This window comes from Mesoplodon densirostris, chromosome 2 (genome assembly GCF_025265405.1).
Source record: "Mesoplodon densirostris isolate mMesDen1 chromosome 2, mMesDen1 primary haplotype, whole genome shotgun sequence".
NCBI classification, from domain to species: domain Eukaryota; kingdom Metazoa; phylum Chordata; class Mammalia; order Artiodactyla; family Ziphiidae; genus Mesoplodon; species Mesoplodon densirostris.
Window position 1 is genome coordinate 62,155,694 of NC_082662.1, and position 25,643 is coordinate 62,181,336.

Here is a 25,643-nt window from a genome sequence, read left to right on the forward strand (position 1 = left end):
TTTGAAAGGTTAATCTTGAATGCAGTCTTCAGCCCATGTCTGTCAGTTTCACAGGATGATTAATCCTAAATATTTAGTGTTATAAAACAGAGGTCCCCAACCCCTGAGCCATGGACTGGTACCATTCCATGGCCTGTTAGGAACCAAGCCACACAGCAGGAGGTGAGCAGTGGGTGAGCGAGCGAAGCTTCATCTGTATTTACAGCCTCTCCCCATCGCTGGCATTACCGCCTGACCTCCGCCTCCTGTCAGATCAGCAGCGACATTAGATTCTCATAGGGGCACGAACCCTACTGTGAACTGAGCATGTGAGAGATCTAGGTTGCAAGCTCATTATGAGAATATAAGGCCTGATGATCTGAGGTGGAGCTGAGGCAGTGATACTAGCTCTGGGGAGCGTCTGCAAATACAGATCATCATTAGCAGGGAGGTTTGACTGCACAGAGATCATAATAAATCGATTGCTTGCAGACTCATATCAAAACCCAATCAGTGAGTGGCAAGTGAAAACAAGCTCAGGGCTCCCACTGATTCTGCATTATGGTGAGTTGTATAATTATTTCATTATATATTACAATGTAATAATAATAGAAATAAAGTGCACAAGAAATGTAATGCTCTTGAATCATCCCCAAACCATCCTCCCTCCCCCACCCCGGTCTGTGGAAAAATTGTCTTCCATGAAACCAATCCCTGGTGCCAAAAAGGTTGGGGACTGCTGTCATAAGACACAGGGAAAAAAGCAAGTTCCTTTTTATTTTTAGTTCATGTACCAAAATACATTAAGCTAATATACTTTTTAAATACTTTTGGAAGCCTGGGCTTTCATTTTTCCACTGTTTTTCATAAATCAGAGAAGCAAGTAGATAATGATCAAAAATTAGTTTGCTACATAGCTCTGTCTTGTGGCCATCACTCTAAGATCAATCAACCAAAATATGACTAAACAGCAAACTCCAATATCTTCTTTTGCTTGTGATGGCTTCCACATTTTATTTGTTGTCCACCACTCATCTGTAGGCCCCTCTATGTTCAGAGAGATGTTGGAGCAACATTTAGCATCCTCAAGAACTCTGAGACATTGGGCCTCAAAGGTCTTTATCACTCCAGGCTACTATTGCTTTTATAAGATATTTGAAAGTAAGGGTTTAGAAAGACAAAAATAAACACCAAATTGTTATTTTGCTTCCGAAAAAAGATATTTAGAAACTTCACACCAAAATATTTATTGAGTTTGCTGGAGATAGCAATTCAGGAAGCTTCAAAGAGAAAAGAAATTTTCTCATCATAATGAAACAAAAAAATAAATATACACACACATAGACACATAATCACATATATTATTCTTTCTATGCTCATCAGAAGAGATGAGCTAAGGTAACATAATAGTTCCTTGGGGTGGAGAGCTATAAGTAAAGTGACAGTATTTTTCCAAGGAACATATTTCTAGGCATGAGGAGAAACTCAGTCCCGTGGCCTGACTCACCCAGAGTACCCAGTTCCGAGCCTAGCAACTATTCACCTGTTCTAAGACTGTGTTCGCCCTCTGCCCACATGGGGAACTGGAGGAGCAGGGCTAGAGATGTGAGTTGAGTTAATTAAGGCGTCAGTCAGAAAGTGCTAATGTAATCGGTAGGCTTTGTAGTCTGAATTCCAGTAAAAACGAGTTTGAATTTTAGCTCCACCCCTTATTAATGGGGCAACTTTGGAATGCTACTTGTAGTATAACCTGTCATGCATTATCATCCTGAATGAACTCCCCAGCTTCTGGGCATTCTGCTTGCAGCTCTCCACCCTCTTCAGGAATTGCCTCAGCTGAGAGAACTTTCTCATGCAGGGTTACACCCCTATTCCAGGAGACCTGTAGCCAGTGATCAATCAAATAAGACTCTGAAGGCCTGGCCCCTTCCCTGCTACTTCAATACTATTTGAAGGGTCAGCTGAGGAATTCCTCAAAACTTCATCATAGCCCACCTTCATCTGTCCAATCCTGCTTCCTTCCTTCCCTCTTTCTTTCCCCTGGTATTAATTCCAAGAATCTCTCTCATAAATTTCTCTTTGTCTCCAGTTCTTAGGGAAACCAGCATGTGACATTACTTAACCTCTAAGCTTTATTTAATGTGTGTCCAAGTGCAGATTCTGATTCAATAGGTCTGAAGTGGGTCTGGATTCCACATTTCTGACAAACATTGGTTGTACCAATGCTGCTGCTGTGTAAAACACGTTCTGAGCAGCAAGAATATAAAGTATTATGTCAAGTAATATGTATAAAGTACTTAGCACAGTGCCAAGTGTGTGCTTGCATAATAAATTTGTTTATGTAATATTTATGTGTTTATACTCTGTCAAATAAGTAGAGACAGTATAGTAAATTGTATACAGGTAGACCAACAAGCAGATGACCCATTGAACACAGATATATGTGGGGCATTTATTTGCAAATCATGCCCTTAAAGAAAAGGAAAATGAAGGATTTTATCTTGCTCTAATTCCCGTAGTACATGTCCAAGCTAAACAATCACTATTCACTCCCTGTGCAATGTATGACCTGATTCCTCCCCTGTCCTCAGTAATCAGTTACTAATCCAATCATTTCACATCTAAATTTTTCTTGATCCATCCCCTCTTCATCCTCACTTCTGCTGTCTTAACTCAGGTCCCTTTCATCTCCTCAGCTAAACTGCTTCCAAATCCTTCTAATCCTTTCAGATCTACTCTAACCCCAGTCATGAATCTTCCCTTCACATTTCCCTGAAGTCATTATTTCAAAACACAAATCTGATTATGTCATTCACCATCTTAAAAGCTTTGAATAGCTCTCCTTGCCTATAAGATAGAGATCACGTAATCCTCACATGACAGGCAAGGCCGTTTAACAGCTGGCTTCTTATGATGCTTAATTTCATCACTGTATTCAGTGACGTTGAATCTCCCACTCTCCCTCAAACACACCACGCTTCCTCACACTTCTCTGTGCTGTTCTCTCTTCCAGGTACAGTTTCTCCTTTTCTTGACAGCAGTGTCTTCCAGGCAATTTGCATCCCTTTGTTTCTAGAGCATTCTCTACATGCTTTTTTTATTGTACATATCATAGGGTATTATAGTTATTTATTTGACAGTTTCCTTCACTGCTATAAGCACCTTAAAGACTTTATCTATATCATGACAAGTCTCTTCCCAAGACTTTATCTATATCATGACAAGTCTCTTCCCTCACATAGCTGACTTATTCATGATTGTTCTCCAGTATATAACAAAAGCCCTGGTACATAGTAGATCCTCAAAAGAACAAAAGGACTGTTGAATGAACAAATTGATTTTACGTAGTAAGATGAAGTCCAAATCACAATTTAATATGTTTCTTATGCATTTGAAATTGTAAGAATCAGAATGTCAGCATATGTTGTTTAGGTGGCAACTTTTTTCCTTTCTTTTCCTTACTTCCTTTTTCTTTCTTTCTTTCAATTTACTTAATTCTACAGCAACTTTGAGATTATTGCTGCTATTTTTTTTTTTTTTTTTTTGTGGTACGTGGGCCTGTCACTGTTGTGGCCTCTCCCGTTGAGGAGCACAGGCTCCGGATGCACAGGCTCAGCGGCCATGGCTCACGGGCCCAGCCACTCCGTGGCATGTGGGATCTTCCGGACCAGGGCATGAACCCACGTCCCCTGCATCAGCAGGCAGACTCTCAACCAATGCGCCATGAGGGAAGCCCATTTGCTGCTATCTTTTAACATATTGTCTCTATTGGGAGATATATTCACATATCATAAAATTTACCCATTTAAAGTATACAGTTCAATGGTTTTCAGAACACTCACATAATTGAACAGGCATCACCACAATCTAACTTTGAACATTTCCATCACCACTGAAAGAAACATTAGCAGTTACTCCCTTTCTCTTGACCTTTCAGCCTCTAGCAATCCTTATCTACTTTCTGACTCCATAGATTTGCCTATTCTGGACAATTCATATAAATGGAATCATACAATAGGTGGTCTTTTGTGACTGGCATTTTTCACTGCATGTTTCAAGGTTCATCCATTTTGTAGCATGTATCGCTACTTTATTGCTCTTTATTGCTAAATAATACTGCAGCTTATGGATGTACCACATTTTGTTTAACTGTTCATCACTTGATGGACATTGGGTTGTTTCCACTTTTTGCCTGTTGTGAATAACACTGCTTTGAACATTTGTGTTTCTTTGTGGATGTATATTTCATTCTTGAGTATGTACCTAGTGATTTCTGGGTCATATGGAAACTCTATGTTTAATATTTTGAGGAATGGCCAAACTGTTTTCCAAAGTGGCTGTATAATTTTACATTCCTCCTAGAAATGTATGAGGGTTATGGTTTCTCCACATTCTCGCCAAAACTTGTTATTGTTGCATTTGCTTTTAAAATTAATTTATGGTGTTGTGGTTTTTACAACTTTAAAATATTTCCTGAAAGTTTCTCTACTAACCCTGAGTTTATGCAATGTCATCAAGTCTATAGGGAAGTTAAAGACGTTGGTATACCTGGATATGTCAAAAAACAGAATAGAAACAGTTGACATGGACATTTCTGGATGTGAAGCCCTGGAGGACCTCTTACTGTCATCCAATATGTTGCAACAGTTGCCTGACTCTATAGGTGAGAACATAATATCTCATCACGAATGTTTATGTCAAATATACTGTTTTCTATAGCTCATTCACAGATGTAGGGTATATACTCTTAGCATGATATTAATAAATTAGCATGATCATTATTCAAGGTGATAAAATATTTTACCAATATCTTAAAATGAAATGGTAACTATAGTTGTTAAACTCAAGAAGACTCTCCTATTAAAGTGATCCTACTAAATTGATATATTTTAAATAATTTTAGATCTCCTAAGTTGTAAAATGTTATTATAAGGAGTCTATATCTTAGATTTAAGTACTTTGATAAACATGTATGTCTCCTTTTATTACTATAGAATTATAGTAGCTTCTATCCACAGTGTGGCTATATTCTATTTTTAATAATATTGTAACATCACTATAATTAGGAATAACACAATATGAAATATCTTATATTACTATCATTCAAAAAAGACATCTCACCTTTATATTTAAGATTCATGAGGCCAGATATCTTGTCGGTTAGTATATATTCACCACTCAATCTATTTTTGTCGTAACTTTTTATCTGAGTAAAATAATGAAAGAATCTAATTTAAATATGAGTAAACATTTTGTATGTATATCTTATTATTATTTATGAAAGGAAACAGCTAGGAGAGTAATTATCGAACTACTTAATTTTGGAATGTAGTTTTTAACACTCTGAATTAGATGTATCATATGTTCCGGAACTTATTAATGCTTCTGAAAATTGAGTCACAACCTAGGTAGCCTGATTGAAGGGAAGCTAGAAGACAAAACAGTTTCCCAAATTTTTCTTCAATATTTTATTGCTTCCATTTTCACTATTCTTTCAAGCTAATAGAGAATACTAGTTTTAACAGAACAGGCTGGCTTTTCTTTCTTTGTAGATTTGCTGACTTTTTTATTTATATAATTATATATTTTTATAACAGTGTTTCTCCAACTTATTCCCCATAAGACTTATCTGAGAGCTTTATTAAACAGTTCCACATTTCCAGGCTTGTTCTGTGAAAATTCTGATTCAATAAATGTGTAATAAGCCCTCTGTTCTGTATTCTTGTTAAATATCCTAGATGAAACTTATGATCAGATAAGCTTAGAAAATACTATTTAGTGTTGTAGAAGGTAAGGAAATATAATAGTTTAAAAGAGCATCCTCTAGTCAAGATGATAGAGATGGTCATCTGGTCAAGATAACCATATGGTCAAAATACATATCTTACTCTCCTACTCAGTCACCACTCTATACCTCTTCAAAGACACAATGAGAATGGAAAAACTATATTAGAAGAACATATTTTTGTTCATTACTGCCTCCTTTGTACAAAGAATTATGCCTGGTGTATGGTAAGTGCTCCTTAAGTATTTAGTAAATAAAATAATTTTACCCTGCTTAAGAAGAATGAACATATACCTGGATTTGAGACATAATGGAAACACAGCAGTGACTCCAGGCCTGACTGATGGTCTTCAGACCACAAACAGAAGTGGTAGCCATAAATTGTTCCTGCAGTTAAAAAAAAAAAAAGACCTTAAGCATAACAGAAGAATACAGACTTACAGGGACTGAGGCAGGGAAGGAACCCTTTTCTGCAAAGAGAGACTTGAAAAAACCTGCAACTAATATGTAGAGCTAGGGTGGAAGGAGAGAACAGATACAGATTCACTGCTGAAAATTACGGCCCGTCACAAGCTGGTGTGGACTGAATCTGCAATATCCACCTCAAATGAGAGTACCGTGTTGTTAATATAAGACCTGGTTCTGAACTCCAGAAACTTGGGGGTCAGGTGGAGGTAACCATAAGTGCCAGACAGGGAGGGGTGAGCATAGGTAAGGAAAAAATATTTACCCTCACAAATGGGCATGAAAACAAAAATTTTAAAGGAAAACTAATGTTACAACAACCAAAAACTCAAACAATAGGAAAATTTACCCCAAGGGAAACCAAAATTATCAAGAAATGTAAAAAAAAAAAAAAAGTTTAAGTATGTGCAGATCCTCAAATAGATATAAGGAAGAATAACATTTGTAAAAATAAAAATAACTTATAAAACAAAAACAGGAGCTATGACTAAGAACAGGTGGTTATAAAAAAGAACCAATTAGAAATTCTGGAAATGAAAATGTCACATAGTGAAATAAAAGATGATATGATTATTTGTTTAAAATATCTTCCATTAAGAAAGCAGACTAGGGAATTAGCCTTCTGGTCTGGGGAAGGCAGCATGTATAGATGATAGAAAATATCAGATTAGATCCTGGGATGATAAAAACAGACCAGCACAGGCAGGTGGTATTACATATTTAACACCTTCACTTTAGAATCTGAGTGGTTCTCAAATTAAGAAAATAACATGTTAGTAGCTTACTCCTGGAACTCTCTTTGGACCCTATTGACCTTTTAGGGAAAATTGCATTTATATATCTGCAGAGTTGCCAGAGTACCTGATTATACACGTAGAATGGCTGTCTTTCCTCTAAGAATTTCCTTCTTGGTCAAGAGAAATACCTGGGAACTCTGTTCAAGGGTCCTAAAATAATTTGTTGATTCTGATTGGATGGTAAATTGCATCTCTTCTTCTTTATTTGAGCATAAATCGTCTATTGAACTACCAACATTTAAAAGAATAAAAGACAAGAAACGTCACAGTATTAATAAAGGGAAATAGCAACTAAAATAAAATCTTTACTTCCTTTACACCTGTTTTAATTCTGCAGTTGTGGGGTGTTTGAATGGAGTGATATATTCAACAATGAACCCTGTATGCTGAGTCCCTTTCTTTGTGCTGGTTGCAGGGAAAATGAAGGGGGCTCTTTACATTTTCTAGATAGAGCTTTAATAACCATCTTCTTTGGATAACAGAGAAACTCAGTAAAGGAGAATACAATTTTTTTACTTTCCAAAATAATTTATCTTATTCACTTAGTGGTTAAAGACAGGTTTTGTAGTCAAGCTACCCGAGTTCAAAGTCTGGGTTTTCTACCTTACTAAATGTGTGACTTCACACAAGGTACTTAATCTCTCTGTGCCTCATTTTTATCATCTTTTAAGTGGGGAAGTAATAGTACCTGCATCAGGGGATTATTCTGAGAAATAAATGAATTAATATATGTAAACTTGCTTCGAACAGTACCTGGCACATAATAAATGTTCAATCAATGTTAGGGACTATCATAATATAATAATTATTATAATCGTAGATATGATGAGTGAGTGCACAACAATTTGGATTTCAAAATTCTATTATCTAGGGTAAATGCCATGTAAACATTAGCTATCTTTGATATTAATGTTTAATACATTACTGCTTATTATATATTTATATATAAGTAGCTAAAATCATAGCCAAAAAAGCCCTCCTTTTTCTTCCTCTTCAGTATATCTGAGTTGGGAATATAGGATAAAGAGGTGGGGAATTGAGGAAGAAATAGGATAAAGTACCTTTGGTGCCTGAGGGTAGAAGAGAGTCCAAGCAGATATGATATAGCTATGTAGTATTTATCTGCAAGAGGAATTCATGAGCAACAGAGCTGAGGCTGGTGGCCTATTTCCATTCCAAGGACAACCAGATTCCTACAGAAGCTCCAGAATGTGTCCAAAGGGATACATTTATGTGAGTGACAAAGTAGCCACACCACAAATGAGTGAAGTTCCCTTAAGTCCACAGACGTGGAACTAAGAAGGGAGCCCTAACTCACTTCAACCTTTAAAGCTATAGAAGCTTCTGTCAATTTTCAGAGCCACTACTCCATTCTTCAAAAAAAATCTGTTGCATCAATCTTTTGGCCTTCATCCCTATCCTGCCTCGAAATTTTCTCACCACTACTTCAGACCTAGGAACTGTGATTCTCTTAAAGACTGCTTTGCAACCTGGTTTCATGTTTGCAGAGCCATCTGTAACCCAGCCCAAAATTTCTCGTGACCGAATCAAGCGATGTTGAGACTGTCAGCCCTCCTCTGGCTCCACTGGTGGGCAGGGGCAGTAGTTTGATCAGGACTACAACTCATAAAAAAGTTAGCTGTAATTCATAGTCCCCTGTTGTCTTTTCACAATTGATGAACAAGCTCAGGAGTTCTTTTATATTTCCAAGGTCTATAGTTTTTTACACATGCACCAGAGAAGCTAAAGTGATTCAGTCACCCTTTGAGCATAGATGAATATGGCAGTGGGTATTCAAATTTCAGAGATTAATTACCCCAGTGAGAATTGTCTTCTTTCTCAGGTGCTACTCTTTTCAGCCATGTATCCTAACAGCACAAGCTGATGTATTAATCTCCAAATATTGTAGGTATTTTCTCACAGCAGTCTGATAGTGATAACATTTCTCTCCACCGGAGCAGAAATTCTGAGTGCTTCTGCAGAATACGTAACTGAGCATAGTGAAACTTAAAGTGCAACAATGGCTTTATTTCAGACTTCTTGTGACTTACTTTTTGCCTTTAAGGTATGCTTAAAATACTTGAGGTGAGTAGGCATGAGCTATAGCAGTGCTTCTGAGAGCATGTTCGCAAAACACCACTATACAAGATACTCTGTGCATACACACAAGTTGCCCGATAATTTTAGTGTCACCCTGTTATATTAGCATATTAAAAATTCCTAGAAAAACTTCATTAAAGAAATCTGGTTGATTTTGTTTAATTTAGATTTCCCAAACGCTTTCAACCATGGAAGCTACTATATCCATCAGAACAAGTTTTCTGCAAAACAAGTCATCTATAGTGTATATCTATAGTTCCAATGTAAAAAAAGAATTAGCCACTGTTAATGCTTTGTCTTGGATTTTAGCTATTTAAGCCATATTGATACAATGGGTTCTGTTACGGCTGGGTAAAGGAAGCTGTTCTTCAATTACTCTGTGGTTTTTGCTCTTTGAAACCCTGAGAGTAGGAGTAGATCAAGCAGTAAGGGTATGGAGGGCATAAATCAGACACTGAAATATAAATAGTTGGAACTTCAATTCTTGACCAGTTCTACTTGATAGATTAAAAACTACAAGTTTTTGTGCTTACTGCTGATCCAAGTCAAGAATTTATGGTAACAGAAAGAGTATGAAGTCATATGTTGTAATTTTCCAAGTCAATAATTATAACCATTACACTGCAGTACTTCAGTACCCATTTGTTGATTATTAGGCTTAATTCAGATTTGTTTTCAATTCAACAGGAATGTTAGTTATTAGTGCTTATGGGTTAATTAAATACCGAACACAGCTGGCTTGAAAAGTTTCATCTGGTCCATTTGCTGCATAATAGAAAAGGGAAATGTGGTAGTAGTACTGCCAACTCAGGTTTCAATGGAGCCCTATGTTTTCTTTATTGTCTCCATCAATGTACTTGAACTCTCATTGATGTAAGTAAATTTTTTGTAACTGGAAGGTTAAAACTAGACACACGAATATCAGCTTGTAGGTTGATATAAGTAGAGTGCAGCCAATTAGCATGACAAACATTCATCACCCAATCAAGTGATGTTGAGACTGTCAGCCCCCCTCTGGCTTCACTGGTGGGCAGGGGCAGTAGTTTGATCAGGACTACAACTCATAAAAAGCAATTCCTTTTATATTGTATTTTTTGTCAGAAATCTATTCTTATATATTAATATATCTTCTTCTCTGTTTTAGGTTTGTTGAAAAAACTAACTACCCTAAAAGTAGATGACAATCAACTTACAATGCTACCCAATACAATCGGAAAGTAAGTGACAAAGTTTCATACCAGTCAGTCTCTCTAAAGCCAGAAACAAAAGAATATATTGAGTTTTCTACTTTCACACATTTTCTGCTAGAGATATCAATAATTTTGTTCATATGTAAACTCATTTTAGACCACATTTTATTTAGTTATATATTTGTATATAATTTATCTTAATTTAGTTTTATATTTAGACACTGCATTGACACCCAACTATATATTGATAATATCGTAAGAAATACTTAACCATCACTCTTTCATAAGCAAATTGATTACCCAGACCTTCAATTATACCATTGCCTGTAATTTTCCAGATACTATTAATTTGATGTTTTTGACTAACAGCTCTAAATTCACTTATGTCTTACAAAACCAAATCAATTTTTATAAGATCTGCATTATGTATATGTTACCACTACACTGTTAGTAAAATTTGATATTTGTGGAAACTTAATGTATTTTTAGACTTTAAGGAGATAAGCATCTGTTTTAGCTTGCATTTTAAAAAGCTGCAAGGTGAAAGGTCATCATTGCCTTTTAAAGACAAAATATATTCCATTTATTTGAGAGTGATTTATTTCTAATTTTATGTTGCCATTAATGTTTGATTTACAGTTCTTTAAGAAACATATGTATGTTATTATCAGTGTTGCACTGAAATTCTTTTGTTTACAACTTGTGTAAAGTGAGAAATCAATAAGCTGTCTTTATTCTCACATTATGTAAGGCCATTTTACAGGAATCTTGCCCCACATTTCATGTGAAGAATTATATAAATCCATAATTTAACAGATTTGGGTGTACTTGGGGTGGTAGGGAGAAAGCCTAGCTTTTTTTAAGAAAAACATTTATTAGCTATAATTGATGTACAATAAACTGCATATATTTAAAGTCTACAATTTGATGTTTTGACACTCATATAAAGCCATTAGGGGAAGTGTTAAAGAAATGGACTATATGACTATATTTTATTACAATTAAAAAAGGCAGAATAAAAAAAACAGTAGGAAGTATATGCGAAATCTCTACATTCTGCTCAGTTTTGCTGTGAACCTAAAATGGCTATAAAAATAAAGACTATTTTAAAAAAAGGAAGAATGACTGACAAACTGTGGTTACTCAGACTTGAGTATTTGGCAAACATCTTGTCAAAAATGAACAAAGTGAGCTTGTCCTTCAAGGAAAACAACTGACAGAATTTGTTGCCAACAGTGAAATTTGAGCTATCAAGTAAAAATTAGAATTTTGGAAAATTTGTATCTGCCACTATGAGTTTGACAGCTTCCCAATATTTAAAGCCTTTCCTGATAAGACTGGTGTGATATCACTGGTGTAATAATGAATGTGATTTGTTGATATTGTAATATGAAATGTGTCAACATTTGGAAAATCTGTTCAACTCAGTGAAGCAACACTTTCCAAATGACCAATGCGTGAGCTACAAAATCACACATGAGAAATAGACCCATTCAAAGTGCAAAAAGATTAGTTGATTTTAATGTATTGGTATGAAAAGTAAGAAAAGTTCATTGATGTATTTCAGATTCTACATGGCAATTACTGTATCCCCTAAAAAGACTGCCATTTGTTGAGTTTGGGTGTAGTATCAAAGAATAATCACAATTATCCAAAAAGACCATGAAAATACTCCTTCCTTTTCCAACTACCTATCTGTGTGAGTTTGGACTTTTTTATGTATAACTTAATCAAAACAATATACCACAACAAATTGAATACAAAGCAGATATGAGAATACAGTTGCCTTCTATTAAGCTAAACATTGAAGAGATTCACAAAAATAAAAAAGCCACTCTTCTCACTAAAGGTTTTTGTTTTGGAAAGTATACTTACTTTTATAAAAATGTGTTACCTACATTAACATGTCATGGGTTTATTATTGTTATTTAAGAATGAATAATAAATAACTATTTTAAATGCCTCTTTTAATTTATAATATTATAGATACCAATAGGTATAAACCATATTTTTAAAAGTACTTTAAGATTACCAATGATTTTTAAGAGTGTAAAGAGGTCCTAAAATGAAAAAGTTTGAAGATTTCAGTTCTATAATACATCATGTCTTGGATGGTAAAATTGTGACAGCCGTTGTCTAATATGTTCTCACTTCAAGGTAGCACTTGTGGCAAAAAATAAACTAAATTTCTAAAATTTTATAGTATACCTTAATAAACAACCTGTATGAAGTAAAAATAATAATAATGATATAATGGCTTTGCTTTCTTTAGGGAATTCAGAACTGATAGATCAGAGATTTAGTTCAAGGCTAGAGATAAAATTTGATTAGAATCCTATTTAATGGCACCCCAGATCACATGCAGAAAGTGTTCTGTAAGTAGTGAAATGGTCTTTATTTTATTATGAGACATTCTACCTAGAACTCTGTGCACCAAAATGTTCAGATCAGCTGCAGTGACCAAAAATATTCTCATTCTGCACATCGAATGTTTCAATAGGTTAGGCTTATCTTTATTAATTTTTAATAGTCCAACTAGTAAAAATTGCTGAAAGAATTCATTTCTCAACATCCATGACTTTTGTACCAAATGACTTGTAAAATTAGTTATTTTTGTTGTTGAACCTTAAGTTGTGCCTAGGAGTTCCAGCCACTCTAATAATTGAATGTACAATGAAAATAGTAACAAACAACTTTTTGTGTTTGCTCATATTGTGCCAGATACCATGTTTGGTGCTTTACATGTATTCTTATTTAAAGGCCCCATCAACACTATTCAATGTGTATTATTATCTCCCCATCAACAGATACAGAAACAGAGGCTGAGAGAAGTTATCAGATTTCAAATCTAAGCTGCTAATTGACCTATGTCGCTTCTTTTTTGAAAATTTAATTTTATTTATTTATTTATTTATTTATTTATGATACAGCAGGTTCTTATTAGTTATCTATTTTATACATATTAATGTATACATGTCAATCCCAATCTCCCAATTCATCCCACCACCACCACGCCCCATCCCCGCTTTCCCCCCTTGGTGTCCATACATTTGTTTTCTACATATGCGTCTCTATTTCTGCCTTGCAAACTGGTTCATGTGTACCATTTTTTCTAGATTCCAGATATATACATTAATATATGGTATTTGTTTTTCTCTTTCTGACTTACTTCATTCTGTATGATAGACTCTAGGTCCATCCACCTCACTACAAATAACTCAATTTTGTTTCTTTTTTATGACTGAGTAATATTCCATTGTATATATGTGCCACATCTTCTTTATCCATTCATCTGTCAATAGACACTTAAGTTGCTTCCACGTCCTGTCTATTGTAAATAGTGCTACAATGAACATTGTAGTACATGACTCTTTTTGAACTATGGTTTTCTACGGGTATATGCCCAGCAGTGGGATTGCTGGGTCGTATGGTAGTTCTATTTTTAGTTTTTTAAGGAACCTCCATACTGTTCTCCATAGTGGCTGTATCAATTTACATTTCCACCAATAAGTCTCTTATTTATCTTTTGTATCATCATTTACCTTTAAATTATAATGTCATTCCCTCCCAACTAGTATATGGGCTCCTTAAATGTTGGTATCATGTCTTGAACATGTTTAATCTTTTCATTGTACCTAGGCAGTATGGCACAGGGGAATATTTGCAAGACTTGGAACTAGACTGGCTTCTCCACTCATTAACTAATTGACCTTGGACACGTCATTTCACATCTCAGAGCTGTAGTTTTCTCATCTGTAAAATGGAAATAATACATCTCTGAGGTTATTGTGAGACTGAGTGTTAGATAGTCTTCAATAAATTATAATAGTCATCAATAATAATAAGCAAAAAAACATTTATTGATTGATTTTTCTTATGTTCATCTGTGTAAGGATTAGTAATATAACATGAATGAAAGATCCAGTTCTTAACAAGAAAAATGTTTTATACTTATTTACAAATATGATAATAATGCATTGTCTTATACTGCACAGGCTGCCATAACAAAGTAGCATAGACTGGGTGACTAAAACAGCAGAAATTTATTTCTCAGAGTTCTAGAAGCTGGGAAGTCCAAGGTCAATGTGCTAGCAAGGTAGCATACATTGAATCCTCACTGATACTCTACATATCAGGCATTATCAACCAATTTTATAGATTAAAAAACAGGGATTAATAAGTAGATAAAGTTCACTCAGATATTAAGTGGCCACACTAGAATTGGAACCCAAGCCTGTCTGAACATTTTCACGGAATTACATTACTTCTGTTAAGAGTTAAAAGTGAACTAAGAAAGTGAAGCCCAAAGTCATTTATTTTTATGTTTATTAGCATCTACATTAATAGAAGATTTAATGGTATCTAATGGTTTCTAATGGTCATAAATGATGTTAAAGTTTAATCATAGATTATCTATGTAGTATATTCACAATTCCTCTTCCCCATTAGCTAGGTAATTGAGGGTTAATGATACAGTAATATCTTCTCATCCAAGACTGATTCATAAAGACCAAACTAAAGTAGAGAAAAATGTGGAGACTGTTTTTAGAAAATTAAGTCAATATTGTTGCTGTTGTTTAATGTCAGGCATTACTACTTGGAGTAGTGTTGCTTGTACTGATATGTGATCTAAGGTAAAACCTTACCGAACACAACTCTTATAATATTTATACATGAATTTTAGCCATCATTGACATATCTTTTGTGTGTGTGTGTGTGTGTGTGTTTAATATCTTTATTGGAGTATAACTGCTTTACAATTTTGTGTTAGTTTCTGCTGTATAACAAATTGAATCAGCTATATGTATACATATATATCACCATATCCCCACCTTCTTGTGTCTCCCTCCCACCCTCCCTACCCCACCCCTCTAGGTGTTCACAAAGCACTGAGCTGATCTCCCTGTGCTATGCAGCTGCTTCCCACTAGCTATCTATTTTATTTATTATTTTTATTTTTTTATTAGTTTTTGCTTTATAACAAAGTGAATCAGTCATACATATACATCTGTTCCCACATCCCTTCCCTCTTACGTCTCCCTCCCTCCCACCCTCCCTATCCTACCCCTCCAGGGGGTCACAAAGCACCGAGCTGATCTCCCTGTGCTATGCGGCTCTAGCTATCTATTTTAAATTTGGTAGTGTATATATGTCCATGCCACTCTCTCACTTCGTCCCAGCTTACCCTTCCCCCTCCCCGTGTCCTCAAGCCCATTTTCTATGTCTGCATCTTTATTCCTGTCCTGCCCCTGGGTTGTTCAGAACCTTTTTTTTTTTTTTTTTTTTAGATTCCATATATGTGTGCTAGCATACAGTATTTGTTTTTCTCTTTCTGACTTAACTTCATTCTGTATGATAGAATCTAGGTCCATCCACCTTATTACAAATAACTCAATTTCATTTCTTTTTATGGCTGAGTAATATTCCATTGTATATGTATGCCACATCTTCTTTATCCATTCATCTGTTGATGGACACTTAGGTTGCTTCCATGTCCTGGCTATTGTAAATAGTGCTGCAATGAACACTGTGGTACATGTGTCTTTTTGAATTATGGTTTTCTCTGGGTATATGCCCAGTAGTGGGATTGCTGGGTCATATGGTAGTTCTAATTTTAGTTTTTTAAAGGAACCTCCATACTGTTCTCCATAGTGGCAGTATCAATTTACATTCCCACCAACAGTGCAAGAGGGTTCCCTTTCTCCACACCCTCTCCAGCATTTATTGTTTGTAGATTTTTTGATGATGGCCATTCTGACTGGTGTGAAGTGATACCTCATTGTAGCTTTGATTTACATTTCTATAATGATTAGTGACGTTGAGCATTCTTTCATGTTGGCAATCTGTATATCTTCTTTGGAGAAATGTCGATTTAGGTCTTCTGCCCATTTTTGGATTGGGCTGTTTCTTTTTTTGATATTGAGTTGCATGAGCTGCTTGTATATTTTGGAGATTAGTCATTTGTCAGTTGCTTCACTTGCAAATATTTTCTCTCATTCTGGGGGTTGTCTTTTCATCTTGTTTATTGCTTCCTTTGCTGTGCAAAAGTTTTTAAGTTTCATTAGGTCCCATTTGTTTATTTTTGTTTTTATTTCCATTTCTCTAGGAGGTGGGTCAAAAAGGATCTTGCTATGATTTATGTCATAGAGTGTTCTGCCTATGTTTTCCTCTAAGAGTTTTATAGTGTCTGGCCTTAAATTTAGGTCTTTAATCCATTTTGAGTTTATTCTCATGTGTGGTGTTTGGGAGTGTTCTAATTTCATTCTTTTACATGTAGCTGTCCAGTTTTCCCAGCACCACTTATTGAAGAGGCTGTCTTTTCTCCATTGTATATTCTTGCCTCCTTTGTCACAAATAAGGTGACCATGGGTTTATCTCTGGGGTTTCTATCCTGTTCCATTGATCTATATTTCTGTTTTTGTGCCAGTACCATACTGTCTTGATTACTTTGTAGCTTTGTAGTATAGTCTGAAGTCCAGGAGCTTTATTCCTCCAGCCCTGTTTTTCTTTCTCAAGATTGCTTTGGCTATTTGGGGTCTTTTGTGTTTCCATACAAATTGAGAAATTTTTTACTCTAGTTCTGTGAAAAATGCCATTGGTAGTTTGGTAGGGATTTCATTGATTCTGTATATTGCTTTGGATAGTAAAGTCATTTTCACAATGTTGAATCTTCCAAGCCAAGAACATGGTATATCTCTCCATCTGTGTGTGTGTGTGTTTTTTAATGTTACTCTTGCCATATTTGCAAGTACTTTATTTAAAAATGTATGGTCACAGGACCAGGAGCTTCTACATCACCCACTAGCTTGCTTCAAATGCAGAATCTGGGCCCCACCCCAAATCACTGAATCTGCATTTTAGCAAGTTCTGCTGGTGATTCATATGCACACTAAAGTTTGGGAAGCACTGCTTTGAAGTACTTTATACTTCCTTTGCAGCTGTTTTCACTTTTAATGTGTACTATTATAGACTATAGAGAAAACTTCTAAAAAAGGTAGCTTTTGGTCTATCTTTTTTTTTTTTGTACAAAGGGTAATGTAGTTTCAGATGTACAGCAGGATGATTCCATATTAGTATGTATTGCAAAATGATCACCACAGTAAATCTACTTAACATTTTTCACCATACATAGTTACCTTTTTCTTGTGATGAGAACTTTTAAGATCTACTCTCAGCAACTTTCAAGTACAGTATTGATAACTATATGATGCCATACATTACATCCCCATGACTTATTTATTTTATAATGGGGAGTTGATCCCTTTTAGTCACCTTCACCCATTTTTTCTACCCCCTATCCGCTACTCCTGGCAACCACCAAACTGTTCACTGCATATATGAGCTTGCTGTGGTTTTTTTTTTTTTTTTTTGCTTATTTTTGTTTTTAGATTTCACATATAAGTGAAATTGTATGGTATTTGTCTTTCTCTGTCAGATTTATTTCACTAATTTTGGTCTATCTTTTGAATTCCAGTGATAATCTGAGTAAATGTGGTACAACTGTATTCATATAGGATCCTGTATTAAAATACCTTAGGTGATTTATAACAAGATAACCATCAATAAAGTCAGCTGGACTGTTAGATTTTGAGTTTGAATCCTTTGAATTCAGAGATCATTGAAGAATGTGTTTTGCACATAATAGATTTTCTTTGTAACCCAAAAATATAAAATACTTTCAGGCTATAAATTATAATTCAGTATAGCCCATGATGCAGTAAAAATGTTGTCTTTTTATTGTAGGAAGTCCTCACTTTGCACAGTAGTGGGGACTATGAAAACAACCACGCACACTGAAACTATGCAAAATAGTCTTAAGAATCAATGGAGGAAATTATGATTGTTCTGGCAAAAAATCTTTAAACCTTTTCAAACATTAAGTACTATTGCTATTGGTTATAAATGTATAGAGAAATGGAAAAATAATAAATCAACATGGATTTAATACACAGTCATTGTAAACATTAGGAGCATCAAGAATTAAAGTGGGTTTTTTTTTAAAAAAAGCTTATCAAAATTATTTTGAACAGTGCTTGCCTTCTTTTCATTGTGTAAGTTGTAATTCAGAATGAATATCTTTTCTATGAGTCAGTGAATTGTCATCCTCCTTTTAAGCTTGGATCAGCTTCCAAACTTTTATCCTTTGTGCTTTCAATATCATGAAATATCTCTGAGAGTTCCTTTAATGTAAAGTTTATTGTCAGGGTCACTTCCTCTGAGACATCTTCATCTTTTTCATTACAACCACTTTCCTCATTGATGTCAACAAGTTTTCCTTCACTAAGTTCCTCTGGCAGCAGATCTACAGGCTCTCAAATAGTGGCAGGCAGCATTCCCATAGTCAGCTGTTTCTTCTATAATCCCATGTATGTTCAGTTCAAATCCTGCCAAGTTATTTGCACAGTGTGCTAAAAGTTTCTGCTACAATGCATGAGTATTACTTGCTGTTACTTCCTGACCTGATGTTTGAATATTTTCAATTGAATGCTTTATGTCATATTTCTTCCAAAACTCAGCTGTATGATCTCCAGTTGTAGCATCAATAGCCTCTTCAAAAGTCTGTGTAAGATAACAGGCCTTCAAAGTTGAAATAACTCCTTGGTCCACTGGTTGGATTAATGAAGTTGTTCTTGGTGATAAAAAGCAAATTTTCACATTTTCATCTAAATCCCCAAGAGCAATAAGATGACGAAGAGCATTATCCAACAGGAGTAGCACTTTAAATGTTAAATTATGGTGCTTATAGTATCTCTCTATAGCCGATTGACAAGAAGGCAACATAACTACAAGACTTACTGTCTGTGTGTGAACTGAATAGTGGATATGCAGAGGCTGATCACTGACAAACTCAAAAAAGTAATATGACTAGTCACTGATCATGATGTACATCTGTTATTTACACAGCAATTTGTGGACTGAAGAGTTAGCAGCAAAGTTTTTACTTTAGGCAGTTACTCACAGTTAATATACTGAGGTAACTGAAATTTGAGCAATGTTGTTGGGAGACTAATGTTATTCAAGGAAACCATGATAACTGAAATCTGTGCAAAGTAAGGAGTGCCTTACTATGATTCAAGACTAACTTCAAAAATGTTTTTATAAAAGAAAGAAAAATAAGAAACCTTAATTATATTATTTAATTGTTTAATTCTTTGACTTCTACCTCTGAACATACATCTGAAGTTTTACTTTTTTAACATCTTTGCTGGAGTATAATTGCTTTACAATGGTGTGTTAGTTTCTGCTTTATAACAAAGTGAATCAGCTATACGTATACATATGTTCCCATATCTCCTCCCTCTTGCATCTCTCTCCTTTCCACCCTCCCTATCCCACCCCTCTAGGTGGTCACAAAGCACAGAGCTGATCTCCCTGTGCTATGCGGCTGCTTCCCACTAGCTATCAGTTTTACATTTGGTAGTGTATATATGTACATGCCACTGTCTCACTAGTTTTTATTTTTAAAAATCACTCGTACTTTCATGACCACTTGCTGAGTACATGACCACAAACCATAGATAGAAACCTCTTTCATTCAATTCTACCAAATTTTCTTAGTGTATTATATGTGTATGACACTGTGCTGGACTTTTTTTTAAGAAACAAATAATCTGTTACTGGGTTTTCCACATACATTGGTTTCTGCCACAACCAATGCATACATACCGAGTCACACAGCCATGTATGTCTGGTACCCATTGACATGACCACCCCTGCATGTGTGGGCCTCAAAGGCTTTAGAAATTAATTTCTCAGGGTTCACTAATAAAAAGAGAAAATATTTCCTGAGTGTGTATTTTATGGCCGGTATTGTGCTAAGTTCTTTACTTACAGTATTTCATGAAATACTCAGAGAAACTGCATGAGGCAGGAATTACTAGTATCCTCACTGCAAATACAAAGAAACTAAGGCCTGTGGAAAAGTAATATGACTTGGCTATGCAAAAGGAAAAGCATTTGCCTAAGAGCTATTATTCACAGCTGAATACTGTGTTTCAGAACTTCTGGGTTCTAACCAGTTGAAGCTGTTAAGGACCATAAATCATGAGTTACCCTGATCAGGGTCAGACTGAACTTGACTGAATTAGATTCTTCCCTGACCCATGAATGATGGGACTTGATTTACCTACTTGTACACAGACTTGTGAACTTATTCCAACCTCTCCATAATGCAAATTTTTCATCTTTAATGAGCATGATCATCATGACCTCCTGTCACCACCCCCTTTTAGCACTGACTTTTCCCCCCACAGTGCACTACTAAGTGAATTTCTTCTGAGTGTGAACAGGGAGTGTTCCCTTTCCTGGCAGTAAATAAAATCAGCTTTGATTTTTGAGTTCTGATCCTTGTTTTATTTATTTATTTATTTTTGGTACGCGGGCCTCTCCCGTTGCGGAGCACAGGCTCTGGACGCGCAGGCTCAGCGGCCATGGCTCAAGGGCCCAGCCGCTCCGCTGCATGTGGGATCCTCCCGGACCGGGGCACGAACCCACGTCCCCTGCATCGGCAGGCGGACTCTGAACCACTGCGCCACCAGGGAGCCCCTTGTTTTATTTTTTGATACCCAAGATAATATGTCTAATAAGTGACAAGACTGGGACACAAATCCATTCTAACTTAAAACCCAAATGCTTAATTTCTGTGTTCACTTGTTAACTAAATTATGGGAATAAATTGCATTCAAGCCAGCTAGTTCCAAGATATAAAAAAGGGAAGTTGATTCTACAATATTACTCCAGCTAATTCTAATTCATTCTTCCCTTTACAATGGTGAGATCATCATCCTTGAGGGTTCCTTCCTATTACAGTAAAACAATGATATGAATGGTAATAACAGTGTAATAATATTAACATCCATGACAACTTAAATATAGGTAGCGCTTACTCTGTGCCAGGCACTCTTTCTTTCCCAGTTATCTCAAACCAGACAATGAAATGTCTTGTTCCCTTGTAATAGCTTGAAAGTGTACTCATACAATTCCTTTCTGTAGATTTGGGGTAAAGCAGGCTAAGTTTGGAGTGGTGGAGATTTTGGCAAACTGGAGAGCTGTGCTCATTTGAAGACAGCAGCCATTACTCTGTTTCCATTACTGTCATGCAAGAATAAAGGCCCAGTATTTGCAGATCTTCTTCTTTTTCAAAAGGCTGCAAAAGTCTGGGTCATTATGTAGAGTTTACCACTTTTTAAAAAACTATGTAAACCAACCAAAACACATCTGCAGGCTGAAATGAGCCCTGTCCATAGCCTCCGCTACTAATGCATAGGCTGAGAAGCAAGAAAATAGAGTGGAGCCATATTGTCTGCATTTAGGTACTAGTTTTCCTACTTTGTGTGGCCTTGGACAAGTTATTTAGCCTCTTTATGCCTCAATTTCCTTATGTGTAAAATGGGTTTAAAATAATAGATATCTTCTAGAGTTATTTTAAAGAAAAGAGTAGTTATTTTTATCTCTAAAATGCTTAGTAAAATACCTAGCATTTAATCAGTGTTTTTGTTGTTAATATTTTGCCCCCCTTATCTTCCCTTTCTTGGACCTGCCCTCTATACCCTTCTACCTGCCCATGCCAGTTATATGCACTCATTCCAAGGATATACATTATGAGCCTCTGACTATATGTGACACCTAAGTCGTATAAAAACAAACAAAACTTTTGTCATTCTCAATGACTCATTTAAATGACAGGTGAATTAAGAAAGGAGAAAAATGAACTACATTTATTTCAGCAAATTGAACCACTTATTAAATGGTATTGAACCATTTGGTTGAACTGATAAATTAACATATAATATTATGCAGTCACTAGATAAATAATTTGGTTGGTGAATTTGAATATATGGCTTTTCCAAAACTTTTGTGCCACATGACCTTTTAAAATGTCTAACTAATATATTTAATTTTCAGTTTATCTTTATTAGAAGAATTTGACTGTAGCTGTAATGAACTGGAGTCACTACCTTCTACTATTGGCTACCTTCACAGTCTTCGGACATTAGCAGTCGATGAGAATTTCCTTCCAGAATTACCCAGAGAAGTGAGGAATAAACTTGTTTCTATTAATTTCTTTTAATGAATCTGTTTGGGGATTAAATCTTAACAGGTTCAGTAGCAGTGTAGCTTACGAGTTGAGCTGTGAATGTACACAGGAATTATTTATTTGTTAATCATTCTTTTTTAAATGGCAAGTTATAAGTTCTTATATTTGACCCAGGAAATACATTTGATTTAAACACTGCTTGCCAAAAATAGTAATAAAATATTATAAATTAGTTCATGTTAAGGAATACAATTTTAACTAATCCAACTTATATATTTTGCTTTTAAAAACAATAAATAAATTTTAAGATAACTATACTTCCAGTTCTAAGTGAAAGTTTTTAATATAAATAAGTTTTTTAAAGTATCATGTTGCATAATATTGTTTTAACTTCAGGATCCACCAAAATGGTCCATTAGCATTCATCTCTAAATGGGACTTTCATGTATTCATGTCAAGAAAAAACTGTGAAGTATATTTTCAATTTAACATTTTCTATTAAATGTTTTCATAATACAGAAACAATAATTCATATATCATTATTTAGAGACAAAAGTTATGAATAAAAATAAAAATACCATGTAACATTAAATAAAACTAACTTTTCAAAGGAAATATCAATATTTCATTTTTGAGTATATGATCTATTATAAACATAGATTATTAGTATTTACTCGGATAGACAAAAACAATGTGATTTATGAAAACAATGAAGCTAACAAGTATTCTAATCATGTAATTAAAAAGAAAATTTTTCCTTCATAATATGTAAAAAAATGAGATACACAGTCTTAATATCTAAAGGAATATATGTATTATAGACATATTTTAGAGAGTGAGTTTATAAAAAATAAAACAATACACATACTGATAGTCTTAAAAGTGATAAAGAAATTTATAAATTAATTAAATTACTTTATAAATTATAAATGTCAGTATAAAAATAGTTTACACTGTGATTCTTTACTTTTTTTTCTTTTGTTACCCATAGATTGGAAGCTGTAAGAATGTAACAGTTATGTCTCTACGCTCCAATAAACTGGAATTTCTTCCTGAAGAGATTGGACAGATGCAGAAACTAAGAGTCTTAAATTTGAGTGACAACAGGTATTTCTGCAATATTTCACAATCACATGTTATTTTCTAAAAGCAAATTATTGTTTCTTATCAATAATTTTGAAAAATTTTTCTGTCTTATGAAGTATATGGAATGCAAATATTTATATAAGTATGCAAATATCCATTTAGAAAATGGCAGAAGCTAAATTGTTTTTAAACTGATATTTCAAACTTTTATTGTTTGATTATATAGAAACATATATTGTATATTAAAATTATGTAAAATTTATACACCCAAATTTATGTACCAAAACCCTCCCATATGCAGAAAGCATAATATTATGAAAACATGGAAAAATAACTGTAGTGAAAATCTACATAATTTATTAATAAAAATATGTACACAGTTATGTATGTATGCATACATATATGTCTTCATGTATATATTTATGTCTCCAGTAAATTAACTGAGCTATGTATATACTGTCCACACCACCAGAACACTGGTGAGAATATTGCCAAGAAGCTAGTACTCAAAAGTCATAATGTTTGCACATTATAGTAAAGACAACCAAATGGTTATTTAATCATGTTCTGAAAAGGATGAACAAAGAAAGGATAGGTCCTCTTCTTGTGACAAAGTTGTTATATTGGTGAATGGCTGAAAATGCTGTTCATCTTTATTTCTACCACAGTCATCCTCAAATAGGAAAGGATAAAAATCAATACTGACTAAAAATAACTTCTAAGAAGATAAAGTGATTGTGGATTAGAATAGACTACTTGAACTCTTTGTTTTCATTAAGTTTCAGTCAGATAAATGACAATATGAGAAGCTAAGAGACTGCAAAAAAACTAACAAAGATTAGCTTTTATGGAATCACAGAGAATGTTCAGATTCTAAGGTTTCACTAAGTGTGGGAGTTCTCATTTGTTTGTTAGTTTGTCTAAGAAAAAACTACTAATGTGAATTTCAAAAACCATTCACTTAGTAGCTTAAAATATTCCATGTAAGAAATAAAATATTTTTAAAGGCTTTGGAATTTTTTTTTAAATCAAGGTGACACGGAAGCTTCATAGCTTGGTGCATCAAGAGTAATTCATGTAAAATCGACCCCATTTCTTGTTTTGACTCTTAACAGACAGGATAATGAAGGAAATGCATTAAATGTGCCCAACTTTCAGTAAGACATTTTTCAGAATTTTCTAATTATATTCTTGTGAATAAGATTAGAAATATGGTCATAGAGATACCATAGGAAGATGGGTTCCAGTGGATTCAATTAGAGTCCCCAGTGGAACCAAGCTCCATTATTGTCAACCTGGAGGGAGGGTTTTCATGGTGAGCTGGAAGTCTCTCCTAAATACTTGGTCTGCTCAAATTTTACACATTAATAATTTACATGATGATATGGAAAATATGCTTATAAAATATTTTTAAATGACCCATAGTTAGGACTACTAATGGAGTTACTTATCCAACAAATACAGCACATGTGAGTATGTATCATAGGACAGCACGTTGCTAAATGCCAATGCAAAAGATTTTAATGAGACATTGAGAATCTCATAATAGTAGGAGTTTAAAATACTTCATCTGGTCAGAAATATAAGCTAGTTTGTCTTCTAATACAGTGATTGGAACATAGTATAGAGCCAAATTAATATTTTTAAATTGATGAATTAATCAATGAATCTTAACCTGAGATTAAAATCAACATTCAGTCAAAGCTGAGGCTAAAGTTGAACATCACTGTCAGAGAATAAACTGCTTGGATAAAAGATTAAATATTAAATGTTATCCAAAAGTCATGATTATTCCAATTTTATATTTAAAATGTAATAAATTTTAGAAGTTTGTCATTATAGTTCAGGAACAATGATTCTTTTACACTGTCAACTGTAAGATTGCTCCTGTGATCAATACACCACACAGTTATGATACTAAATAAATGCTCACTTGCAATGGTGGTCACTGGAAGAGCAAGGAAAAATGAGGGTAACATCCTTTTCTGACAGTTTCTTTCCATACTCTACATTTATTATTTGATTGATGATTTATCATGGCTATTGTATACGATTCTGTACAGTTTTCCCCTCATGTAATTTTTATGTGGCAGAATTGATATTCTACTTTTAATTCATTTCCACATGATGTAAAAACTTCTCCTCATAACACATTACTTCATAATTTCTGACTTAATTTAAATAACTAAAAAATTAGAAAACTT

At 34.6% G+C, this 25,643-nt stretch overlaps 1 protein-coding gene and 1 long non-coding RNA gene across 5 annotated transcripts in view; one reads left to right on the plus strand and one right to left on the minus strand.

Annotated features, from left to right (window-relative positions):
- LRRC7 (leucine rich repeat containing 7) overlaps positions 1–25,643 on the plus strand; it is a 497,427-nt gene that overhangs the window by 357,364 nt on the left and 114,420 nt on the right. The window contains exons 10-13 of the mRNA XM_060089953.1: positions 4,498–4,642; positions 10,271–10,343; positions 22,221–22,350; positions 23,345–23,460. Coding sequence (XP_059945936.1) covers positions 4,498–4,642; positions 10,271–10,343; positions 22,221–22,350; positions 23,345–23,460 — 464 coding nt within the window. The remainder of the gene's footprint in view (positions 1–4,497; positions 4,643–10,270; positions 10,344–22,220; positions 22,351–23,344; positions 23,461–25,643) is intronic.
- Positions 1–25,643, minus strand: part of LOC132483978 (uncharacterized) — a 163,143-nt gene that overhangs the window by 5,685 nt on the left and 131,815 nt on the right. For 2 of the 4 annotated variants that reach the window (XR_009531138.1, XR_009531139.1), the window contains exons 6-8: positions 7,091–7,254; positions 6,059–6,151; positions 5,101–5,185 (exon numbers count right to left, since the gene is read on the minus strand). This is a non-coding gene — a long non-coding RNA (uncharacterized LOC132483978). The remainder of the gene's footprint in view (positions 1–5,100; positions 5,186–6,058; positions 6,152–7,090; positions 7,255–25,643) is intronic. The other 2 variants (XR_009531136.1, XR_009531137.1) reach the window with 1 other exon arrangement.